This window comes from Muntiacus reevesi, chromosome 5, assembly GCF_963930625.1.
Source record: "Muntiacus reevesi chromosome 5, mMunRee1.1, whole genome shotgun sequence".
NCBI lineage: Eukaryota > Metazoa > Chordata > Mammalia > Artiodactyla > Cervidae > Muntiacus > Muntiacus reevesi.
The window spans coordinates 55,214,069-55,238,173 of NC_089253.1; the positions used below are offsets into that span (position 1 = coordinate 55,214,069).

The following is a 24,105-nucleotide window of genomic DNA, read 5'->3' on the forward strand; positions in this document are numbered from 1 at the left end:
TGTAAAATATCTAGCTCTTTTTGTTTTGGTTTCAAGTAACTCTATGCCACTTTTTTGTTAACTCTGATACATAAAATGTTAGCTTCTTTTTATAAAGAAACTTACACTGGAGTATGCAAGGATATTTTATCTGGTTCACTAGAAGTTTGAAAAACATATTTTCTATTACTTTTAATAACATAAAATTAGTGTCAATAATGATGATCTAGTAATATAAAATTAGTATCAATAATGATGATCTTGTTCTTTCTGTAAAAACTCTCATGAGATATATAATTATGTCAAGATTTAGCACACACAAAAATATGAATAGAACTCTAGGCTACCTGATTCTTAAGATATCTAATTACCATATGCACTTCTTTTAAAGTCTCAGATATCCATCAGTGTAGAAGAGTGGGAAGACACCAAAGATGCTAAAGAGCAAGGTCACCACCGAAGTAACCACCGCAACTCCACATCCAGCGACCAGTCGGACCACCCGCTGCTGAGGAGGAAGAGCTTGCAATGGGCCCGCAGGCTGAGCAGGAAAGGCCCCAAACATTCCAGTAGAACCGCGGAGAAAATGACCCAGCAGCGCCTGAACCTCTACAGGAGGTCAGAAAGACAAGAGCTTGCTGAACTTGTGAAAAATAGAATGAAACACTTGGGTCTTTCTACAGTGGGATATGGTATGCTCTTTACAAGTATTGTATGATATGGGCTTGTGATTTCTTTCCCTTAGTTGGAACAGAGTCGGCTCTAACTTAGTAATTTAAGAATCACCTTTTTGTTTCACAGGTCAGTTAGAAGAGACTAGTGACACATCTAACCTCCTAGAGACAATTATGAACGTGATATTAAAAAGAGAGGATTGAAAAATTTAAATATTTGCTCAGGTCTCTAGGTACCATGTTGAACTCATTACAAGAATTACCTTAATTTTAATTTTCACAAAAAACTCTTCCATTTTAGAGATAAGGAAACCAAATAACTTGCTAATTAGCTTGTTTATAGCCTGACTGAGGTTTATATCCAGTTCTGTCTGGCTCCAAAGCCTGTTTTACACTCATACACACAAACTGCATCTCAGTTTAGAAGCCTGGGATAAAATAAATTTGTGGCAATTCTAAGTGACTAAATGGATAAGCTACAGATGAATGAAAATGTTTCTATAAAATGTTTTTATAGTTAGTTGTGATCCAGAAACACAGAGTCTTCAAAAGCTTTAATCTGAAACTCAAATGATGCTTGATCTCATAATGCAGGTATGTCTCAATGATTGTTATGCTCTGACATTGATATATAATTGTGATATAGATATGTTGCATATTTGTTTAGTTGCTCAGTCATGACTTACTCTTTTGCAACTCCATGGTCTGTAGCCCTCCAGGCTCCTCTGTCCATGGGGTTTTCCGTGGACAAGAATACTGGAGTGGGTTGCCATTTCCTATTCCAGGGTATCTTCCCAACCCAGGATCAAACTCACATCTCCTGCACTGGCAGACAGATTCTTTACCTTTGAGCCACCAGGGAAGCCCCAAGTTCTATATTAGACACCTCTAAAAAATAAAGATTATGAAAAGAAGATTTGGAATCTAACATCTCAGGGACCTCTGAACTTCTCCACTTATATTTAATTCACAATAATTTATTCATTCAACAGATTTTATTAGGTTACCTTCTGAATTCCAGGCACTGGGAATAAAACAATGACCTATTCAGACAAGATCTCTGCATTTATGGAATTTATATTCTAGTACCAGCCAGTAGATTTGTTGTACTATGTAATTCTTCAAGGCTATTTTCGTATTTGTGAAAATGAAACAATAATCCCTATGTCACGGGTTTCTCCTGAAGGACAAACGGGATAATGAATAATAATGTGCTTAGCCCAGAACTGGCATTCAACTCATCCATCCATCTACTGTATGTCTAAGAACAGCATGTATATCTGTGCTTTATACATGAAAATAGTATGTTGTTTTGTTTTATTTTGTTTTTTGCCCATTTCAACAAACAAACTGCACCTTTGGGAGTGATGTTGTCTTCACTGAGAATACACGCTGTGAAACAATTATTGTTTTGCATGTTTGCTTTTTTTTTTTGAGGGAAAGGAAATGTCTTACTTATCCTTTAAGCTTTGTATTTCCAACCAATTTACACATTTTCTGACACATAGAAATCCAGTAACTGGACTTGATTGCATGAACAACCAGAGTGCTTACAGGGTCTCAGATATAAACTATTTCTTTGGGTCACCCAACCCTAGTGTACACTTGAGTCAGTGCTTTAACTTGTGACTTTTGATTCCATATCTTTTTGTGTCTCTGCTGGACCAGTTATTTTTCCTACATTACTGTCAGTATTTTGTAGCACTTTACAGATTTGAAATGTTTTTAAGTGCTTTAAAATAATTCATGATGATTGATTTAACCATTAGTCTTAATCTTCTATGTCCTGAGTAAGCCTGGCCTGATTCAAGAGCATGAGCAGATTTCTTTTGATGTATTGGACATGAGACAGAAAGGACAGGAAAAGGGAAAGTCGCAGGATGACTTTTGAGGGCTCTAGCTTGGGCAAGTAGTTCATAATCCTGACATTCACTGAACATAGAAGAAGAATACTTGGGGTGAAGATAAAAGATTTAATTTGAGTGCCTGGAAGATTTCATATGGATAATTAGTCATAAGAAGCAAGATTTCTGCTGAATGGTGTTCAAGAAAAAGAAATGAGATGTGTTTATAGACTTTGACATCATCAGCCTATAGGTTTTAAAGTAAGGTGATAGATGGCTTCCCCGGTGGCTCAGAGGTAAAGAATTAGCCTGCGATGCAGGAGACATGGGTTCAATGGCTGGATCAGAAACATCCCCTGGAGGAGGGCTTGGCAACCCACTCCAGTATTCTTGCCTGGAGAATCCCATGGACAGAGGAGCCTAGCAGGCTACAATCCATAAGGTCGCAAAGAGTCAGACACAACTGAGGCAACTTAGCATGTGTGCACACAAGGTGATAGAAGTTGGTGGAATAACCCCAGATGAAAGACTATAGGAGAACTCTAGAAAATACTCATGTTTCTGGAATGATGAGGGAGGAAGTATTTAGAAAAGAAAAAGAAAAACAAGAGGCTGAAGTGTCTAGAACTGAATTACCCAAATATGTAGCATAGTACAATATTATGCTATCTATTGGTTATGTGATCTATCATTACACTGATCTTTTATTTCTTTTGAAGGCAGCTGAGGCCTTGGGTAGTCAGAAGCTGGTCACTTCCAGTCATGAGAAATTTTGTCTTCTACCCCAATGTGATATAAATTGTATTTCGTATGTGCTTTATGATATAAAAACTTGAAATTTTGGAGTAGAGAAGGAATCAGTAATAGTGCAGAAAGTACAGTGATATGTCATTGCTGACCTCGGTTAAGTGTCAGTTGGATAGCATGTGTGAAAGGCAGATCCGAGTAGCCTGAGTAATAAATTAAGTGTTGGATATAGTGGATTTCGTGTATTAGGGACCCCCAAGGTAATAGAATTTTAATCTTCTGTCTATTGCTTCAAAATCTATCACTTGCATTGCCAAAGTATCATGGTAGAAGATGCAGGTTGAAATGTCAGTCATTTTGTTCACATTCCATCCTGGAGGAAGGATGGTAAGGCCAGAGAATAAAGGATTATCTCCTCAGTTAAAAAACAGTACCAAGTAGTTGCATACACCATTTCCAGTATGTCCCACTGGCAAGCTGTATGCTTTGTTTTCAGTGGCCTAAATCTAATATTACAGAAAACAAAACAAATGGCTATTGAGAGACAATTATCAGTCTCTGCCAGAATGGTTATGTTATTTATGAAATTTTATTCTGAAGGAGAGGTGGGAAATATGGAAGTAGCAGGATGAGGAAGTGGACAGGGAAGAGGGATTGTTTTATTTTTTATGAGCAGAGAGGTATAAGCATATTTAAATAATAAGATCAAGCTACCAGTGGAGAAGTTGAAAGAAAACACAGGAAAAAGAACACACCCTGGAGCCCTTGCTTAGATACTTGGAAGTGAAGAAAAGACGAGTGTTTTAAAATGTATAAACTTGTAGGTGCTTGTCAGGAAGCTGAGTAATGTTTTGCATGATAGTAAGAGGTAAGGTCCTTTGCTGAGAGTGATGGCAAGAGTAAAGGTGAGTGGTTAAAAATAAGACAGAATGTTTGAAGTTTCAAGGAAGGGTGTCCTTTCTATGGGAGACTGAGCTTCTTGTCTTATTCTTCATTTAAAAATTTTAATATAGAATATTTCAGACATGAAGAAATGTAGAAAGATTAGTATAGTAAACCTTGATGTTGTTTAGTTGCTAAGTCGTGTCCTACTCTTTTGTGACCCCATGGACTGTAGCCCACCAGGCCCCTCTGTCTATGGCATTTTCCAGGTAACAACACTGGAGTGGGTAGCCATTTCCTTCTCCAGGGTTCTTCCCAACCCAGCGATCAAACCCGTGTCTCCTGCATTGCGGGTGGATTACTTACCACTGAGCCACCAAGTAAGCCGTAAGGAACCTGGATGTACTCATTTTTCAACTCCAATAATTATCAAATCAATAATTATCAGATATTGTTCCATGTATATGCCCAGTAATTTCCTTCACATCTCATATTAATTTCAGATAAATTTCAGACCCATATATTTCAATATATACATCTATTGCTTAAGTGCTAAATTAAAAAATACAGCCATGTACAATTTTCACACTTAAAAAAACAATTTTAATATCATCAAGTATTCACTTAGTGTTCAAATTTCCAGTGATCTCACAAATGTCATGATTTTTTACACTTTTTATCTAAATCAGGATCAATTAAGGTCCATTCATGGAGATGGGTGACAAGTTTGTTAAGTCATTTTTAAGTTTCCCCCATCTTGTATTTTTCTTACTCAGTCTATTTCTTGAAGAAACTCACACTGTTGGTTTCCTAGACTCTGAATCTCCAGGCTAAATTGGTCCATTCTATCCCCTGCTTTTTCTTTTTTAAACTATTTTGTTACTATTATGAATTCCTAGATATAAATGTGTTTTATGTTTTTATCTGCATGTTATTAATTGTTCATCAGTTTTAAATTTGACCAGTGGAAGCCTCTTCAGATACCTTCCTGAGTCCTTTGTCATGACGTCAACCATATGTGATAGACTTGCCTTGCTCTCTGTAGGACTAAATGCTCTCCAACTAAAATTAAGTCATTTCTCCCAGGATCACTCAAAATGTTAATCAAATTTTAGAGATATTCATTTTGCTGCATTTGTCACTTTTTCTAAGTTTATTAGAGCTAAAAGATTAGGCAGTAGATAAATAGGAAGACAGATAAACAATTTCACCAGTTCTTCAAGATATTTACAATTAAAATGCAGGTCACTGGGTTTTTATTTAAGTTTTTCTATCCTGTAGCTGTAGTTTCTGCTATGCCAAGATTAATGCTCATCAACCACACTAGAAATGATGGAATTATAAAATTAATATTATTTTTTCACAATTTACATAAAACAGTCTCAAAATAATAATGCAGTGCTACTCTTAATACTATAATTGCCAAAGCATGAATTTTTAATGCACTCCTTATAGACTAGCCCAACAGGAATGTTTAGTAAAATTATTCCAAGTCTTGGAAAAGTTCTCCTTGCTGTAGTTATACCATCAGTTGAATATCAAGTTAAACTCATTTCTGTTTTCAGGATTTAAGAATTTCTTTTCCTAAAATTTGACTTTGTTTTTTTAGTGATGTAAACTTTGTGCACAATTCAAAGCCAAATATTTAATACAAGTTATATTAAAAAAAAATTTAACATCACTCCCCATCACTTCTACACAATCTCCTTTCCTCATGAGTAACTTTTTTTAACTTTATGGTTTATTCTTCCATTTTTAAATACAAACTTTAAAATGTAGATGGCAGCATGTTCCTTTCTCTTTTTCCCACATTGCTTCTTCCTCTTAATGGTATAGCCTGGAGATCATTGATTTAGTAGAATATAGAAATAGTTTTTATTTGTCTTTGCCACTGTCTAGTGCTTCATTGTATAGAGGCATAATAGTCTATTAAACTAGTCCTTTATGCCTTTTCTAATTATGAAAACTCTTGCAATGAATAGGCATATGCATATGTCTTTTTGTATTTTTTCCCAGTATACTTTTGGGATGGATATCTAAAAGTGAGATTATTGGATTAGAGATTAAATGTATATAATTTTGCTATTAGAAAAATTTTCATCCTTAAATGTATTTGATTTTGCATTTCTACCAGCAAAGTATGAAAGACTATTTTCCCAAAATCTTGCCAGCAGAAAGTCATTAGACTTTTATGTATTTTGCCATTCTAATAGATTACTTAAGTGATATCTCAGTGTGCCTTCTTATTATAATGAGATATAGCATCTTTTCATGTGATTAAGAGTCATTTTCAGTGAATTTTTTTCATTTCTAGCCAATATTATAGATTTGTTTTTGTTTTTAATGATTTAGAGGGGGCTTTCCTGGTGGCGCAGTGGTTAAAGAATCGACCTGCCAATGCAGGAGACACAGAGACGCAGGTTCCATCGCTGGATCAGGGAGATCCCCTGCAATAGGAGTTAGCAACCCACTCCAGTTTCTTGCCTGGGAAATCCCATGGACAGAGTAACCTGGTAGGCCACCATCCATGGAGTCATGAAGTATAGGACAGAACTGAGCAACTGAGCACGCACTCACACACACACACACACACACACACATACATGGGGTAAATTAGAACAGTGGCTATTAATTGCAGATGTTTCTTCCTCAGCCGAGTTTTTTCCTATATTTCTGTTATTTAGTATTTTAATCTAAGTTTTATATTGTTTCCATTATTATTGATCTATTCTGAGTAATAGGGACACTTTCTCTCCTCCAATTTAAAGGGGAATGCTTCCATGTTTTTCATTACTTATTTGATATCACCTTTTGCATTCAAATATATGATCTATTTGGAACTTATCCTAGTATATTTGGTAGGCAAGGGAACGCATTTTTGTATTTTCTAAGATAATTTTCTACATTGTGTTACATGATGTGCTGTGCTGTGCATAGTCGCTCAGTTGTGTCCGACTCTTTGTGACCCCGTGGGCTGTAGCCCACCAGGCTCCTCTGTCCATGGGGATTCTCCAGGCGAGAATACTGGAGTGGGTTGCCATGCCCTCCTCCAGGGGATCTTCCTGACCCAGGGTTTGAACCCAGGTCTCCCACATTGCTGGTGAATTCTTTACAGTCTTATCCATCAGGGAAGCCCTTAGTTATGTGATACCATTTAAAATGCACACCCCATTCCATCGATTTTTAGATCCTGCTTTTAGCAGATCTCAAATTCATACATGTTATTGTGTCTATTTCTAGACTTTCTATTGTGTTACACAGTGGTGTCTGCCTGTTCAGACAAAACCACCCACTGTTTTAATTGCAGTCTTTATAGTGTATTTTAATATCCGGTAGGGCTAGCGGCATTTCACTCTTCTTTGTCAGTATTTGCCTAACTATATTTAGATATTTCTTCTTCTGAATTAATTTTATAAATAATTTGCTTGTTTCAGATGAAAAGAAAGGATTATTTCCTTCTACTTTTAGTCCTCCTTCTTCCTAGTTCTTTCAAATCCAAATTCTACCACCTAAACCCCCTCTCCTAATCTATCATATCTATCCCTTTCTTTTCTCTTAGTTCCTCTTTTAAGGAAATCCGGCCTCCTTTCCTTAATCCTAAAACAAACACATGTCCACATACAGGTGCACACATACTCCTTACTCCTCACTCCTCAATTTATCTTTTGTGTTTTCTTTTATCTACTAATTACATTTCATGTCTTTGCATCATCACCTCATGTTTACTCTCAGTTCACTTCTCTGCCCCTTTGCTGAGACACTATCGGACAGGAAGGATTCTTACTTTCCTTCATCTGTCTTCAGCAGTATCCTTTCCCAGATCTTTCTCTTTCTGAAAAATTATCACACTTGCAGATCAAAGCTGCTTTATAAATGATACGGTAGAAAAGTTATTTTTATATTGTTTAAAGAAAAACTTAATTATATCTCAAATAATAGGAAACCATAAAGAAACACTGAAAAATGCTTAAAAGCTAAAATGTCACTAAATTGCTACTTTTTGACAAGTAACCTTGCTTCCTGAAGGCACAGATTACCTCTCACTTATTATTATTTTTTTTATCATATTCAATTCTAAAAGAAAGGTAATTCTTTAAAGCCAGAGGATATATTTTTAGTATTTCCTGATATAACCTCTCTCTACAGATTAGGTTGAAATAATGTAAATGCTTGTGCATGTTGTTGTCTAAGATAAACATATACCTATCCTTCAAAGGACATTAGTTAGATTACAGGTATATAATCTCTCACTTGTACTTTTAAAATCCAAAATTTCTGGAGACTGAATTTTTAAGTAGGTTCAACACCAAAACTTGTTTAAACACAGAAGTTGCTCCAAGCTGCTTGAAACTATTTTCAGATTTTTTGTGAATGTTCATATGTTTGCTGCAGAAATATGAACCTTGCTGCTTCAGACCCCTCTGAGACTATTACATGAAATACAATATTTCCCCTATATTACTTTCTAAATCTAAAAAATTTACTAGTGGAGCACATCTGGCCTCAAGGGTTTGGGAGATAGAATGAGAACCTGCATGTCTTGAGAAATTAACTAATGTGATGACCTACAAATTCTACTTGTCTTTTATTGAATTTTTTTAGGAAACTATCTTCAATATGTTTTTAAAAACTTACCTCAAAGTTCATGGCATTATATACTAACTGGCCATGTGTCCTTGGACAAATCAGTGTCTCCCTGAACATCATGTTTTTAACCAACAAATAAGGTAATCAGGTTTTCCCAAAGAGATGTGATATAAAATAATAGAATGCAAGGGACAGAAGATTCTTCAATCTATAAGCTGCACTGTAGATATACATATACAATCATTATTTTGTGTTAATAACTGGCATCATTCTTGAATGATTTATTTGGCTCTCATACTCATATAATTATTCTTAATAACTATTGACATATTCTTAACTGTTAGTATGACACACATTTTAAATATTTGATATTTATATTATATGTTATATATAGTTATATATTGCATATATTATGGTTTTTATATACTATATAAATGTATTTGCCATTATAAATTGGCAAGTAAGTGTTCCTGGTATGACAAGTAAAGGTTCTGATTTTGACATGGATCCCTTTGTTTCATAGTGTTAGTAGACACTAACTTAGTGTTAGTTAACACTAAGGGGACGTCAATGGGAGAAAAAAAGAAATCCTCTTAAGTGACAGAGGTAACTACTAGTTAGATGTGGCTTTCATTACATCCATCAGGAAGCCTTAGTTTCTTTGTTAAGTAAGTTTATAATTTGCCTGAAATAATTGACAGATTAACCAGGAGCTGATTTTATAGTTAACATGGTGACTTTAATTCTTAGTCATTCTCTTTTTTATGGGAGAGAAACAAGCAAAATTAATAAGGGATTGCTACTCCCACCTACACCTAAGGTGTGTATTGTGGTGGTGATAGCAGTAATAGTAATGATAATATCATCAACTTCTATTTTCAGACTCATAAATCATTGATCATTTTCATGTGTTTTAATTAAAAATTCCCCCAAATTCTAATCAATAATAGGTCAAGTACATTTCCTAGTAAAAGGTTATAAGTTTGTCCCAAAACATATTACCAAAGAGGGAAAGGCACCAAAGTTAGGTAATTTTCTAAAATATTGTACAACATTTAGCACATAGGAGGAATAATGTAAGTATCTGAGATCACTATAATGACTTCAATAATAATTTATTATTTCAAAAGAAACTTGACTGATGCTGAATTTTTACTGTTTTTTGAAATATATCATTTACCATTTCCCAATATGAGTATAATAGTATTGATATGTACAGTCAGTATACTGCCAGTATAGATTTCCAGAAAATAGATGATTTTATGTTATTCTGTATTTCCAGAACTGACCCATTCTCACAAGAAGGCAGACACAGGAGGATAAAACCATGGGTTTTATGTTAATCTCATTCTGTATGTGGAATGTTAATAGAAAGAAACAAACTCAGCAGTTTCCTTAATAGATAAAGTAATGAAGTTTTCAAAAGAGGTAACTGCTGAGCTGATAATGATTTATGGTAAACGCAATTATTTCTGCAATGAATTTCCATATCTCCCTATAGTAAAACTGTAAAGTTTTGTTTCATGGAGTTGTATCATAACCTTCCCAGAACATTAAATTCTCAATGATGTCAATATTTTTATATAATTTAACTCCACAGTTAACTTAATTGCACTTAATAATACATGTATTTTATCCTTACACCTGGAAATCAAATATTGTGCTTTGGCATATGTCTAAGAAAAGTGTGGACATTTGAATAAAATAAAATATTTTTGTCATTGAGAAAAAATTTAATTAGTTGAATGAACATTTTATTTTCAACATTTTATGAGTTCAACATTTTATTATGTGTATAAATGGTCAACAAGAGCAAAATGAGCTTTCTAAATGCATTGAAACAAGAAGTTTCCAATCATGATGACTGTTTATAGCCTCGATTTAAATACCTAGAAAAAACATAAACCAATAGTGTACAGGTGTTGGAAAAAATCAGCATATAACTTTGTTACCCAAGAAAAGGTTAACAAATGATTTAGGCCTTTTACAGGCTGGAAGTCATGTAAATGGACTACAAACAAGAAAATATGACCAGTACCAGTAGAAAAAAAATCAGTCAACAGAAACAGATTCAGAAAATATGAATATTAAGGTAGTTATTATAATACAATATGATCTATATGTTCAAGATGGTAGAGGAAAACAGAATGATAAGGAGAAAAATTGAAGACATGAAGCTCATATAGGTTAGAATTTGTAATACTTTACTTTCCCATATTTTACTTGGAAAAATATATACTTTCCAAGTAAAATGTATATTGCATGGGATTTACATAAAAATAGGTACTGCAGAATAAAAACATCAATGAACATAAAGCCATAGCAATAGACTATCTAAAATGCAGAATAGAGAAGAAAAGAAAAAGTAAAAGCCTTGAAAAAGTGGTGCTAGCTACTTGTGGTATAATATTGAGTAATTTCATAATTGGAGTAGCAGGATGAAGAGAATGGATATTTGAAGAAATAATGATCAACATTTTTTGTCCAAATTTGGTGGGAACTCTATTCAAGATCTCAGAAGCTCAGTGAAGCCAAAGCAATATAAATATAACAAATAAAATAATGTCAAGACACAATATAAAAAAATTTCTGGAAGTCATTGATAAAATACCTCAAAAAGAGCAGAAGGAAAAAGACGTTTCATGTGGAAGAGACAAATATAAGGACAATAGAGACCTTCATGTCAGAAACTTCTCAAACCAAATCACAACAGAGAAACTTGGTTCAAGTACTGAAAAATATAGTCTACCTAATATAGTATACATAGAAAAATATATTTCTGAACTAGAAGCATAAGTACAGGTTTAAAAAACAAAAGCTGAGAAAATTTGTCAACAACAGCTCTGCAGTATGAAAGAAATTGTTAAAAGAAATTCTTAAGATAGAAGAAAAAAATGCCAGGTTGAACTTTAGATCTAAACAAAATAAGTAAGCATATGGGCAAATGTAAAAGATACATTTCTATTTTTAAAATTTTGTTCAAAAATAATTCACCATTTATGACAAACATTGTAAGGTTTATAATACATATATAGAAGAAAAAAGTATGGCAGTAATAAGTAATAGGGAAGAAATAGAATATAGTAGGTTTGTTAAGGGCTTCCCAGTTGGTGATGTTGGCAAAGAGTCTACGTGCCAATGGAGGAGACAGAAGAGATATGGGTTCAATCCCTGGTTGGGGAAGATCCCCTGAAGGAGCACATGCACGTCACTCCATACACTTGCCTGGAGAATCCCATGGACAGAGGAGCCTGAAGCCTACAGTTCATAGGGTTGCAAAGAGTCAGACATGACTGAAGTGACTTAGCACACACGCAAGTTTGTTAAAATACATGTAAAGTGATGTGCTATTTAAGAGTAGACACTGAAAAATTAAAGCTGTGTATTTTAAGCCCTAGAGCAAGGGGCAGCAAATGGTAGCATGCCAGTTTTTGGAAAAAATAAAAGCAGTCATTCTCACTGATTTTTGCATTTTCTATGGCTGCTTCCACTTTCCAATTGAAAAAGTTTAAGTATAGCAGAGCTCATATGGCCTGAAAATTCTGAAATATTAACTATTTGGTTCTTTAAAAAACAATTGCCAACCAATGACCTAGAGAAACTATAAAAAAAAAAAAAAAAAAGAAAAGAAAAGAAAATCAAAGAGATATAACTAATAACCAATATTGCAAATAAAATGGAATGATTATAAGAAGAACTGTGTAAAACCTCTATTAATCTGAAGAAGGCAGAGAAAAAAGAAAGAGGCACAAAGAACATTTGGAACAAGTGAAATACAACTGCAAGATGGTAGATTTCAATCCTACTATATTGATTCTTGATATCAGGGAAGCCTGTTGTGCTGCAGTCCACAGGGTATTAAAGAATTGGATGGGACAGCAACAATATTAATATTAATATTTATATTACATATAAATGGGTTAAACATTTCAATTAAGAGGTAGAAGTCATAAGATGGGATTAAAAGAAGCAATACCCAGCTTTATGTTGCCTAAAAGAAACACTTAAAATGTAAAGAAAGAAATACATTAAAAGTAAAAGCATATAATTATATTTTATGTAATCATAATTCTAAAGAAAACTTGAATGACTGCATTAATATTAAAGTAGATCCAGGCAACAGCTTGGATACTCAACAAAAAGATTTCACAAAGGGGAAAAAATCCTTACAGAAACACACAGTAAGATCCTAGTTAAGTGAATGTTTCTAGAAATCAGTGATTCTAAGGATGGGCATGAGAGGAAGGAATTAACTGCAAAAGGTCAGAAAGGAACTTTTTGTCATTATAGAAATATTCTATGTCATAATTATGATAGAGGTTGCACTATGCTATGCAGTGTCAAAATTCACTGCATGTTCATTTGGAATTAGTGAATTTCAACAGAATATTTATGAATATCCTAAGATAACTTAAATGATATGCTTAAAATCATATAGAAACTTTAGAGCTAACTTGTTATAGGTGAATCTGTAGACTTGGCCTGTCTTGTTCATCATTGTCTCCAGATTTAGGATTATTTATGACTAATCATACATGAAAGTGAAAGTGAAAGTCGCTCAGTCGTATCTCTTTGTGACCCCATGGACTGTTGCCCGACAGGCTCCTTTGTCCGTGGAATTCTCCAGGCAAGAATACTGGCATGGGTAGCCATTTCCTTCTCTGGGAGATCTTCCCAACCCAGGAACTGAACCCAAGTTTCCCACATTGCAGGCAGATTCTTAACCATCTGAGCCACCAGGGAAGCATAATCATGTCTAATTAACATTATTAAATGACAAAACTGGAGAACAAAATAACAAAAATCATGTGACAAATTATGATCATCAGCTAATGATAAAAATGCCTCCTGTAAGTCATTTAGGGGTACTAGAGGATAGCAGCAAAATTGAAAACAATACTTATTTTTAAATCAGATAATGTGTTCAATACGTTTTTCTTCAATCTCAGATATTGCTTCAGGTGAAGTCCCCTTAAGCTTAAAGTAGTATGCGTGCTCAGTTGCTAAGTTATGTCTGACTCTTTGTGACCCCATGGACTGGACTGTAGTCTGCCAGGCTCTTCTGTCCAAGGCAAGAATACTGGAGTGGGTTGCCATTCCCTCCCCTAGGGGATCTTCCCGACTGTCTCCTGAGTGGGCAGACGGGTTCCTTACCGCTGAACCACCTGGGAAACTCTTAGAGTAGTATATTCAAACTGTTAAAATGAAAATAAATAAATAAGGTTTTTCCAAAATCTTTTGGAATTTGTGCAGAAATGTATTTATTTTACTTTTCCACATTATCAACTAGATGGTAGTTGAAAGCCAAATGAGGTGGAGATTTTCTTTCTTTTTTTTTTTTCTGTTCTAGTCTCATTTTATTTTTTTCCATTTATTTTTATTAGTTGGAGGCTAATTACTTTACAATATTGTAGTGGTTTTTGTCAAAGAGTTCTAATGAGATGGATGAAACTGGAGCCCATCATAAGTGAAGAAAGCCAGAAAGAAAAACACCAATACAGTATACCAATGCATATATATGGAATTTAGAAAGATGGTAACGATAACCCTATATGCAAAACAGAAAAAGAGGTGGAGATTTTCTAATGACCTGCTACCTTTCAGGGTATCATGCTTCAGTCTCCAGGATGCACTATTAACTGCAGGTATTTTGTTTAGCCTATGTGGAAATTTGTACAAAAGGAGAAATTTTTCAAAAAGAATACATATGTCAAAATTGCTTTCTGTATTAAAAAAGGATCCTGGTAATCTCCTGCCAGTACAATATGTTGAGGTGAAACCAAACCTTATTTGAAGTAAGCTTGTCATATACTCAATGGAATTCCAAGCTCCAGCTTTTTGAATTAGGGGTAACCACACACCCCCAGGTATGAGACTGGAAGATTTAGCAAAAAGAATTATAGGATGCCTAGTTAAATTTGAATTTCAGATGAACGACAAATGATTTTTAGTATAAGCATGTAACATTCAATATTTGGTATATAAATGTGCTTAAACTTGTTAATTTTTAGTCTGAATTTCAGATTTCACAGGGCATTCTCTTTTTGCCTGGCAATCTTATCCCCATGGCAAGATACAATTCCTTGTGTCTGCCCCAGGGCTATACAACTGAATCTATTCCTTTATTTGAATATTAATTTGATAATCTTATGATTATAATAATTTTACTGGCAAACTTACTGGAGGCTTCAATTATACTGCAGTTTAACTTCCTTGTAAGATGGGGATTTTTATTTATAGACTTAAAAATGTCACATCTGCATATCAACTTGAAAGATCATAACTGAAAATACTATCTTTCACAGTCCAGTGACAGGTTTCTAGTTAGAAGCACATTGTGGTAAATACTATTTTGTGAAAATAATATATATTTTCCAGTGTTGAAAATTATTAGAATCATCTATATTGGCCTAAAATTATCTTTAATTTTATGCAGTTATCTTCATGTTGATGTATCTCTATTGGTATGAAATATAGTTTTAGATTTTTGGATCAAACTGGAAAATTTAATACCACTTTTAGGAGCCAAGCTTATCTTAACTGAAGTAGCTAGAGAGGACTATGGCTCTCAAGCAGGCTTTTAAACAGTGTCCTTCCAGCTTAAAAACTTTACTCTTGGGAGGATTAATATTTACCACGTATGTGTCCATGAGCCTCTGTATTTACACCTTCTCGTAGCCTTGGAAACTAAAAAACCTCAATCCCAAAGCTGTTTTCTTTTCCTTTCCAATGCCAAGTCAACTCTCCAAACTTGAAGTCTGATGATGTCTCCAGAATGAATTGACAAAACTTAAAAGGGCACAGGTGTTTATTTTTAGAATATGAATTGTTTTAGAGAAAAAGCAAATGATCCAGTGGTACACTTCCCTTGAAACTTACAGTTAAATCTGATCCACAGGATTCTGCATTCTTTCAGAATACTACCATGTTTTATATCAGACATATTATGTAAGGAAGTCAAATGCACTTAGGGTTTTCATGCTATTTAGATACATATCTGTTGTGTTTTTTAAAACACAATGTCATTAGATAATTTTTTTCACAGTATTTTCCATATGAATGTTCCTGACTGGGATGGCCATCTATAACCACAATTTTTTATAATTATAAAACATAAAAAAATCAAGCAAACATCCTGTCTAGCCATTTCTGTAACAGAAATACTTTTTTAGACTTATATAAAGTATTAGCGTAATAGCTTACAAGGTAGCTTATAACTGTGGTTGCTGTGAACAGAATTAGACACTTAAATATTTTTTAACATCTATTGGAACAAAAAATGAGTACCTGTCAGATATTTCCAGTAGCAGTAATTTGAAAATAGTCAAAGTTATATAAACAGTCATGCTGTGGGCAAAATTATAGCAAGTTATTATTGACAGCTATGTGGTTTGAAGGTAAGATGCTCTGCAATAATTCCCATAATTTTCTGTAAGTGGTATAACTAACTTGGCATTTATTTATCTTCTAGATGAAATGAATGATCATCAAAATACCCTCTCCTACATCCTGATAAACCCATCTCCAGACACCAGACTGGAGCTGAATGATGTTGTGTAAGTTGATGTATTTCACATAGAGCCTGTATTTTCAGAAAACCACAAATTTATTTATTTTTATATTTTTATTTCCCCATAATAGTACCATATTGTTCTTGTGATATAAATACTTAGAAAATCAAAGTCTAATTTTGGTGTTCAGTAAACAAATGCATTTTGTGCACTGCATTGTGTATTGCTGTGTGTCATACTATACAAAAGCATCATAGGATGGTAGAGGTATAGAAGACAGCTTGAATTTTGTTTTCAATATATACATTTAGACAAATGATAGAAAATCTGTGGAATAAAAAGAAGAAAGAAGTTCAAAGGAAAACCTAAAATATCCCACACTAGCTAATTCTAAATCCCTTAGACTTTCTCAAAACCAAGGTAAAATTGGTCAAAATCTTTATTAGGAAAGGTCTATGGTAGTAATTCATATTATGCATGTTCGTAAAAGTGTTAAAGTGCTGCTTTAAAAGTGTGGTCTATATATCATGACTTTGTCACATGACTTAAACATGGATTAAATGAGATAGTGTTTTTCTAAACTCAGGAAAGAAGGCATTGTTGTGAGTTATTCTGATTATAAAGATGGAGGACTTAAACTAGACTCTTAGGGTAGATAGGATTTGTGTAGTTGGAGAGGAGAGAACATTCCAGAAAGGGAGATGGCTTGAGAAAATGCACTACCTGGGCATCGCATAATGTGTGCCAGCTGGCAGTACTACAGAGCCTAGTGTGACCAGAGTAAAAGCTTTGTATTGTTAGAATTTGCATCGTTAATAACTAGTTAAACATGATATTCAGTTCAGTTCAGTCACTCAGTTGTGTCCAACTCTTTGCAGTCCCATGGACTGCAGCACGCCAGGCTTCCCTGTCCATCACTAACTGCTGGAACCTACTCAAACTCACGTCCACTGAGTCCGTGATGCCATCCAACCATCTCAACCTGTCATCCACTTCTCCTTCTGCCTTCAATCTTTTCCAACATCAGGGTCTTTTCAAATGAGTCAGTTCTTTGCAGTATTGGAAACATATTAAACCTGACTTTGGAAGGACCTTAGATTAGAAAACAAAGAATTTATGCTCAATCTTCTAGTAATGAGAGCACTTGGATATATGAGCAAGAAAGTAACAAAAATTTAGAAAAGTCATTTTGACAGCTGTTGATGTAAGGTTAGGAGTAAGCCAGTGGTGATGATGAATTCATAGAGCACTTTATTTATTTATTTTTTTATATGAATACGTATTTATTTATTTATTTTAATTTTTCAGTGGGTTTTGTCATACATTAATATGAATCAGCCATAGAGTTACACGGATTCCCCATCCCAGTCTCCCATCCCACCTCCCTCTCCACCCGATTAAATATCTTATTTGTGATGTACTTGGCTTTCAACTGCCCATTCTGGAGGCTGCACTTTGTATATAATTAAAATATGATAAATTTGCTCTGTTTTACTTGTGTTTGTATTTACACATATCTTTCCTCCTTTGACCCATAAAATCAGGCAATTTTTATTATTTATACAGTCTGCCCTTGTAGTTCCAACTTTTGTATGCCTCTCCTTCAAAGTTTCAATTATGCATATATATTTTTAAATTAATCATAACTTATTTTTATTTCATAACAAATCATAAGTTTTTTGAGACTAATATGATTATTTTTCATGATTATTTTTCATTAAATGGTAAGATCATGTTAACCTTTTGAATATATGTACCTAGCCTTCCATCAAATAGATTTTGTAACTCAAAATAATTCCTGAAACTTTTAAAAATGCAAACATAAAAATAAAATATGGATGTTACAATATATACAGGAAAACTAGGCATGGAATTTTCTGCCTTTTAGATATTATTATTTGTATTAGTTTTAAGCTAAACCATCAAGTTGACTACTATTTAAAAAAAAAACAAAAAAAACTCTTTTTCCATGTCCTGTATTTTGGGCATTGAGATAATTAAATTTTAGTATAACTGGAGCAAAAAAAAAAAGCTACCATGACAAGATGTACAAAAAGCACATTCAAGAAATTTATTTTTTATTAGACTCATAAGTTTAGTAGTCGTTATAATATGGAAGGGGACTTTTGCAGCTGAATCAATGAATTTAGGGGATAATGGATTATACACAAGCTTTGTATGGTTTTCTAAAGAACCGCATTCAAAAGTTCATTTTAATTGAAGGCACAACATTAAGTTGATTCAAAGAACCATAAATCACTAGACGATATGGCGATAAAAAGTTTAATGGGCACTATTAGCTTTCTTCATTGATCTACCATGCTATCGATATTCCTTATTATAAAGCAGGCCCATGGATAACAAAATCCAGTCAATAGATCCAAGGACGCCAATTTCAACTTTCATTTGATGGAACAAAATAGACTACAGTGCTTTAAATTGCTCTTCTCATTTTCATTAAAGCACATCAGTTCAGTTCAGTTGCTCAGTCCTGCCCGACTCTGCAACTCTGTGGACTGCAACATGCCAGGCTTTCCTGTCCATCGCCAACTCCTGGAGCTTGCTCAAGCTCATGTCCATAGAGTTGGTGATGCCATCCAACCATCTCATCTTCTGTAAGCCCCTTCTCCTCCTGCCTTCTGTCTTTCCCAGTATCAGGGTCTTTTCCAATGAGTCAGTTCTTCGCAGCAGGTGCCCAAAGAATTGGAGCTTCAGCTTCAGCATCAGTCCTTTCAATGAATATTCAGGACTGATTTCCTCTAGGATTGACTGATTTGATCCCCTTCCAGCCCAAGGGACTTTCGAGTGTCTTCTCCAACACCACAGTTCAAAAGCATCAATTCTTCAATACTCAACCTTCTTTTTTTTTTTTCCATTTATGTTTATTAGTTGGAGGCTAATTACTTTACAATATTGTAGTGGGTTTTGTCATACATTGACATGAATCAGCCATGAATTTACATGTATTCGCCATCCCGATCCCCCCTCCCACCTCGCTCTCTACCCAATCCCTCTGGGTCTTCCCAGTGCACCAGACCCGAGCACTTGTCTCATGCATCCAACCTGGGCGAGTGATCTGTTTCACCCTAGATAATATACATGTTTCAATGCTGTTCTCTTGAAACATCCCACCCTCGCCTTCTCCCACAGAGTCCAAAAGTCTGTTTTGTACATCTGTGTCTCTTTTTCTGTTTTGCATATAGGGTTATCATTACCATCTTTCTAAATTCCATATATATGTGTTAGTATACTGTATTAGTCTTTATCTTTCTAGCTTACTTCACTCTGTATAATGGGCCCCAGTTTCATCCATCTCATTAGAACTGATTCAAATAAATTCTTTTTAATGTCTGAGTAATATTCTATGGTGTATATGTACCACAGCTTCCTTATCCATTCGTCTGCTGATGGGCATCTAGGTTGCTTCCATGTCCTGGCTATTATAAACAGTGCTACTATGAACATTTGGGGTGCACGTGTCTCTTTCAGATCTGGTTTCCTCGGTGTGTATGCCCAGAAGTGGTATTGCTGGGTCATATGGCAGTTTTATTTCCAGTTTTTTAAGAAATTCCCACACTGTTCTCCATAGCGGCTTGATCCAAATCTCACATCCATACATGACTACTGGAAAAACCATAGCTTTGACTATACAGACCTTTGTTGGCAAAGTAATGCCTTTGCTTTTTAGCATGCTGTCTAAGTTGGTCATAGCTTTTCTTCCAAGGAGGAAGTATCTTTTAATTTCATGGCTGCAGTCACCATCTGCAGTGATTTTGGAGCCCAAGAAAATAAAGCCTTTGTCGTTTCCATTTTTTCTCCATCTATTTGCCATGAAGTGATAGGACTGGATGCTATGATCTTAGTTTTTTAAATGTTGAATTTTAAGCCAGGTTTTTCACTCTCCTCTTTCAACTTCATCAAGAGGTTTTAAAATTCCTCTTTGCTTTCTGCCAATAGGGTGGTGTCATCTGCATATCTGAGGTTGTTGACATTTCTCCTGGCAATCTTGATTCCAGCTTGTGCTTCATCCAGTCTGGCATCTCACTTGATGTACTCTGCATAGAAGTTAAATAAGCAGGGTGACAATATGCAGCCTTGATGTACTCCTTTCCCAATTTGGAGCCAGTCCATTGTTCCATGCTCGTTTCCAACTGTTGCTTTTTGATCTGCATACAGATTTCTCATAAGACAGGTCAGGTGGTCTAGTATTCCCATCTCTTTAAGAATTTTCTGTTTGTTGTGATCCACACAGTCAAACGTTTTGGCCTTTGTTAATAAAACAGAACATCTATGACCCAGTATTCATAAATATGTCCTTTAATTCAGACATATTTATGAATATCTTCCTTTTGGTCTTTAAGAGTAGTACGAATCTTCATTATAGTTTCCACTTTTGAGTTAGTTCCTGCATTTATTTGTGTAGCTCCTAACATTATTACAAAGTGATGAAATACTCATTGCATTTGCATCTGAACAAGACATTTTAGGAGCTCTGTTACATGTATTCACTTTCCACCTCTCACTTCCAAGTGCTCATGGCTTCCCACTGCCTCTAGAACAGAAATGGAAACTTATCCTGAAGCTGAAAGTCCTTCGTTAGCATCTTTCTAGGTTCTTTCATGAATTCATCTCCTGTCCTTTCCTGGTCTAACCAGTCCTCTGATGTCTAACTCATTTTCTGAACATGCCAAGGTCATCCTTGGGATGGAACTTTTTTCTCAGTCCCATTTCCACTCCACTTCTACCTGGAGAGACATCAACCTAGACCCCTCAATAAAACATTCCCTCATTGTCTGTTGTTCTTTTCATCTTTCTGTGGTGTTTGGAATTTCTTTTTCATCCTTTTACCTGCTTCATAAATTAAATCTTCTGCAGGGGTCGGAGAGTGTGGCTTTTCATATCCCCAGATCCTAGCTTGTAGTCTAGAGAAGCTCAAGACACTCATATCATTAGGCAGTCTGAAGTAAACCATCCTTCTTGAAACAAGTTCTAACATGGAAATGTGTGAGTTTGGCAGATGAACACTTACCTACTTATTAATAGAGTGAATTAAGGATAATTTTTTTGTCCAATTGCTTAATATAGCATAACCTGAATTTTAGGTCAATTCATTTAAAATGTTATTTATGCATAATGTTCTTCATGGCATTTCTGAAATCATTAATTTTTTTAGAGTCACAGAATATTTAAATTAAGAGACTATAGAAATAATTTGATCAAATTATTAATAGTTATGAATGATAAAACTAAGAACAATCAAGTGATATAATCATGGCTAGTATTTAGGTCTCCTTGATAGAAAAATAGCCAAAGTAAAGAATAATAAATCGATATATTTAAAATGGATGACCAACAAGGACCTATTGTATAGCACATGGAACTCTGCTCAATGTTATATGACAGCCTCGGTGGCAGCTGGGTTTGGGCAGAATAGATATATGTATACGTATGAGTGAGTCCCTTTGTTGTTCACTTGAGACTATCAAAACATTGTTAATCGACTATACAACAATACAAAATAAAAAGTTAAAAAAAAAGAAGAATAGATCAACAAAATACTAGAATAAAATATAAATGTTTGATAAGGTGAATGTGGTGATGGATTGCAACTGAACGGCAATTGTTCATCATTCATTCATATTCATCTTCACAACGTTTTTAGGTATAGAATTAATACCAGCCCTGCAAAATGTTACAGACCAAATAAACAGCAAGTCCTTCCACCATTAGAGAAACATATGTGGAGACAAGTTTTGATAACCATTAACACTAAACAAATAAACTTGAAGTAACAATCTAAAGTGTCAGGGTGGATGAGCTTTGCCTTTAGTTGTTACTGCAGTCATTTATTTTGTTTTCTTTTATTAGATACTTAATCCGACCGGATCCACTGGCTTACCTACCCAACAGTGAACCCAGTCGAAAAAACAGCATCTGCAACACCATGGTTCAGGACTCTCGAGAGGAAACTCAGCTTTGATAAAAAGAAAATAATAAACTGCTTTTTGGTTTTATTTTCCCTCCAAGGATGTTGCTTGAAACAACTTTAGATCTTAGGAAAGAAAAAGCATTGCTGGCATGAAATAAACTAGATTGGAATATATCCACTTCTTTCATATTAAAAAAAAAAAAATCTATTCTCCTGGAAGTATAGAGTATTTTGAAACTTGAAGTACTGCTTGTTGGTACTCCTCCTCTTAATATTTGAAAGACATCAATGGAATGGTCTTGAAAACCTGAGTCAGAACACAAAAATTTAAACCTGATGTTTCCTTGTTTGACAATGATGCAACCTGTAGAAGCCAATTTTTTTTTAAAAGTATTGAGACTTTATGAAAGTAAACTAGAAATCTAACTATATTTGGTGCATCCCAATGGACATAGAAGATGGTTGCTCCTCCTAAAATTAAATGTGTCCTATTACATTTCTTTTCCATAAAAACAGCTCATCATACTGTGTCTAGTCTTCTCTACACAGATAAACACATTCACGTGGCTGACTTCTGTGTAAGAATCATAGTTTGCTTTAGAATATGAATCCCTCAGTCATTTTAACCTTTTTGTTGCCTTTTCATATGATATGATATCCATTTTAGAATTTGCCATGATGATAGCATGTTTTATTACTCTGAAGAAATCAAAACAAACAAAAATAAATATTGACTATATGAAATTTTCCCTAACTTTATGTTTGACACACATTGTATGCCAAGAAAAGTATAAAAGCAAATATTTATTGTTCTCCTAACATATTGTTCTCCTAAGAGAATACCTAACATAGGGAAAATACTTGAAACACATTTGTCAACTTAAATTTACTGTAAGAATTGAAACTGAAATAGTAAGTAATGATTTTCATTAAAATCTTGAGCTTTAACAATTTTTATATATCTATATAGTATGTTTCATTAGAAGGATACTTTAAAAGAAGCATAATTATGCTTTTTATAGAATACAAAGAATTTCAAAACATTAGAAGTCCTCCTTTATGCCTTTAGCATTGAAGTAATCATATTAAAAAAATTCTATATCAAAATTTTAATCTAATTTAACTATACTTTGACATTCTACAGAAAACATACAAATAAAAATGGGTAGCTTGGGGGAATTCCCTGGTGGTCTAATGGTTAGGCCTCTGTGCTTTCACTGCCAAGGGCCTGGGTCCTATTTCTGGTCAGAGAACTAAGATCCTGCAAGCTGCGTGGTGTGGCCAAAAAGCAAAGGTAGTTTTTGCCATTTAAATTTAATGCAGACCACACAGAATTTGACTGTCATAAAAGAAAAGTTGACCCTTGATCACTCCAGTGCTCTTACCTGTATTGCATTAGTCCCCTTCAGAAACAGGTTGAAAAACACAAGGTAATTGGAATGTGCTGTCATTCCCATGAAAGAGATACTGACAAATTTTAAAAGATATTTTTGTTCCAAATTTTTTTTCTGAATTTTGCTTTGAATTTTAATTCAACAGAAAGTAGAACATTTAAAAACTAGAAAGTGATGTGGCATCATTTCTTTACACAAAAAGCAGGTAAATTAAAAAGAAAACAGGATTAAAGGTAACAAATAAATAAAATCTAATATTCCTTCATAATTCTGTGAATATAAAATATAAAGTATAAAATGTGGAACTATAGATTACAGCTATTGTATAATTTGGCTTTGAGTATATGAAATGCCTATTGCTGTTTTTGTTTAGTATTTTACATTACTCTCATTTTAGAACAACATGAACACCAAGAATTTCCCCTAAAATAGGGAGACCCTATATTTAATTCTCTTTAACCAAACAAGGAAATAGAAACACAGCTTAAAACAAAGATGGTATGCTTGTACATGTGTATATGCTATAAACACAGGTGAAATATATTTAACAAGCATATT

General features: G+C 34.3%; 1 protein-coding gene across 1 annotated transcript in view; it reads left to right on the forward strand.

Annotated features, from left to right (window-relative positions):
* Positions 1 to 22,368, forward strand: part of KCNT2 (potassium sodium-activated channel subfamily T member 2) — a 422,637-nt gene extending 400,269 nt beyond the window's left edge. Inside the window, exons 25-27 of the mRNA XM_065936707.1 lie at positions 371 to 671; positions 16,185 to 16,269; positions 22,093 to 22,368. Of these exons, the coding sequence (XP_065792779.1) occupies positions 371 to 671; positions 16,185 to 16,269; positions 22,093 to 22,204 (498 nt within the window). The 3' untranslated portion in view covers positions 22,205 to 22,368. The remainder of the gene's footprint in view (positions 1 to 370; positions 672 to 16,184; positions 16,270 to 22,092) is intronic.
* The last annotated feature ends 1,737 nt before the right edge of the window (positions 22,369 to 24,105 follow it).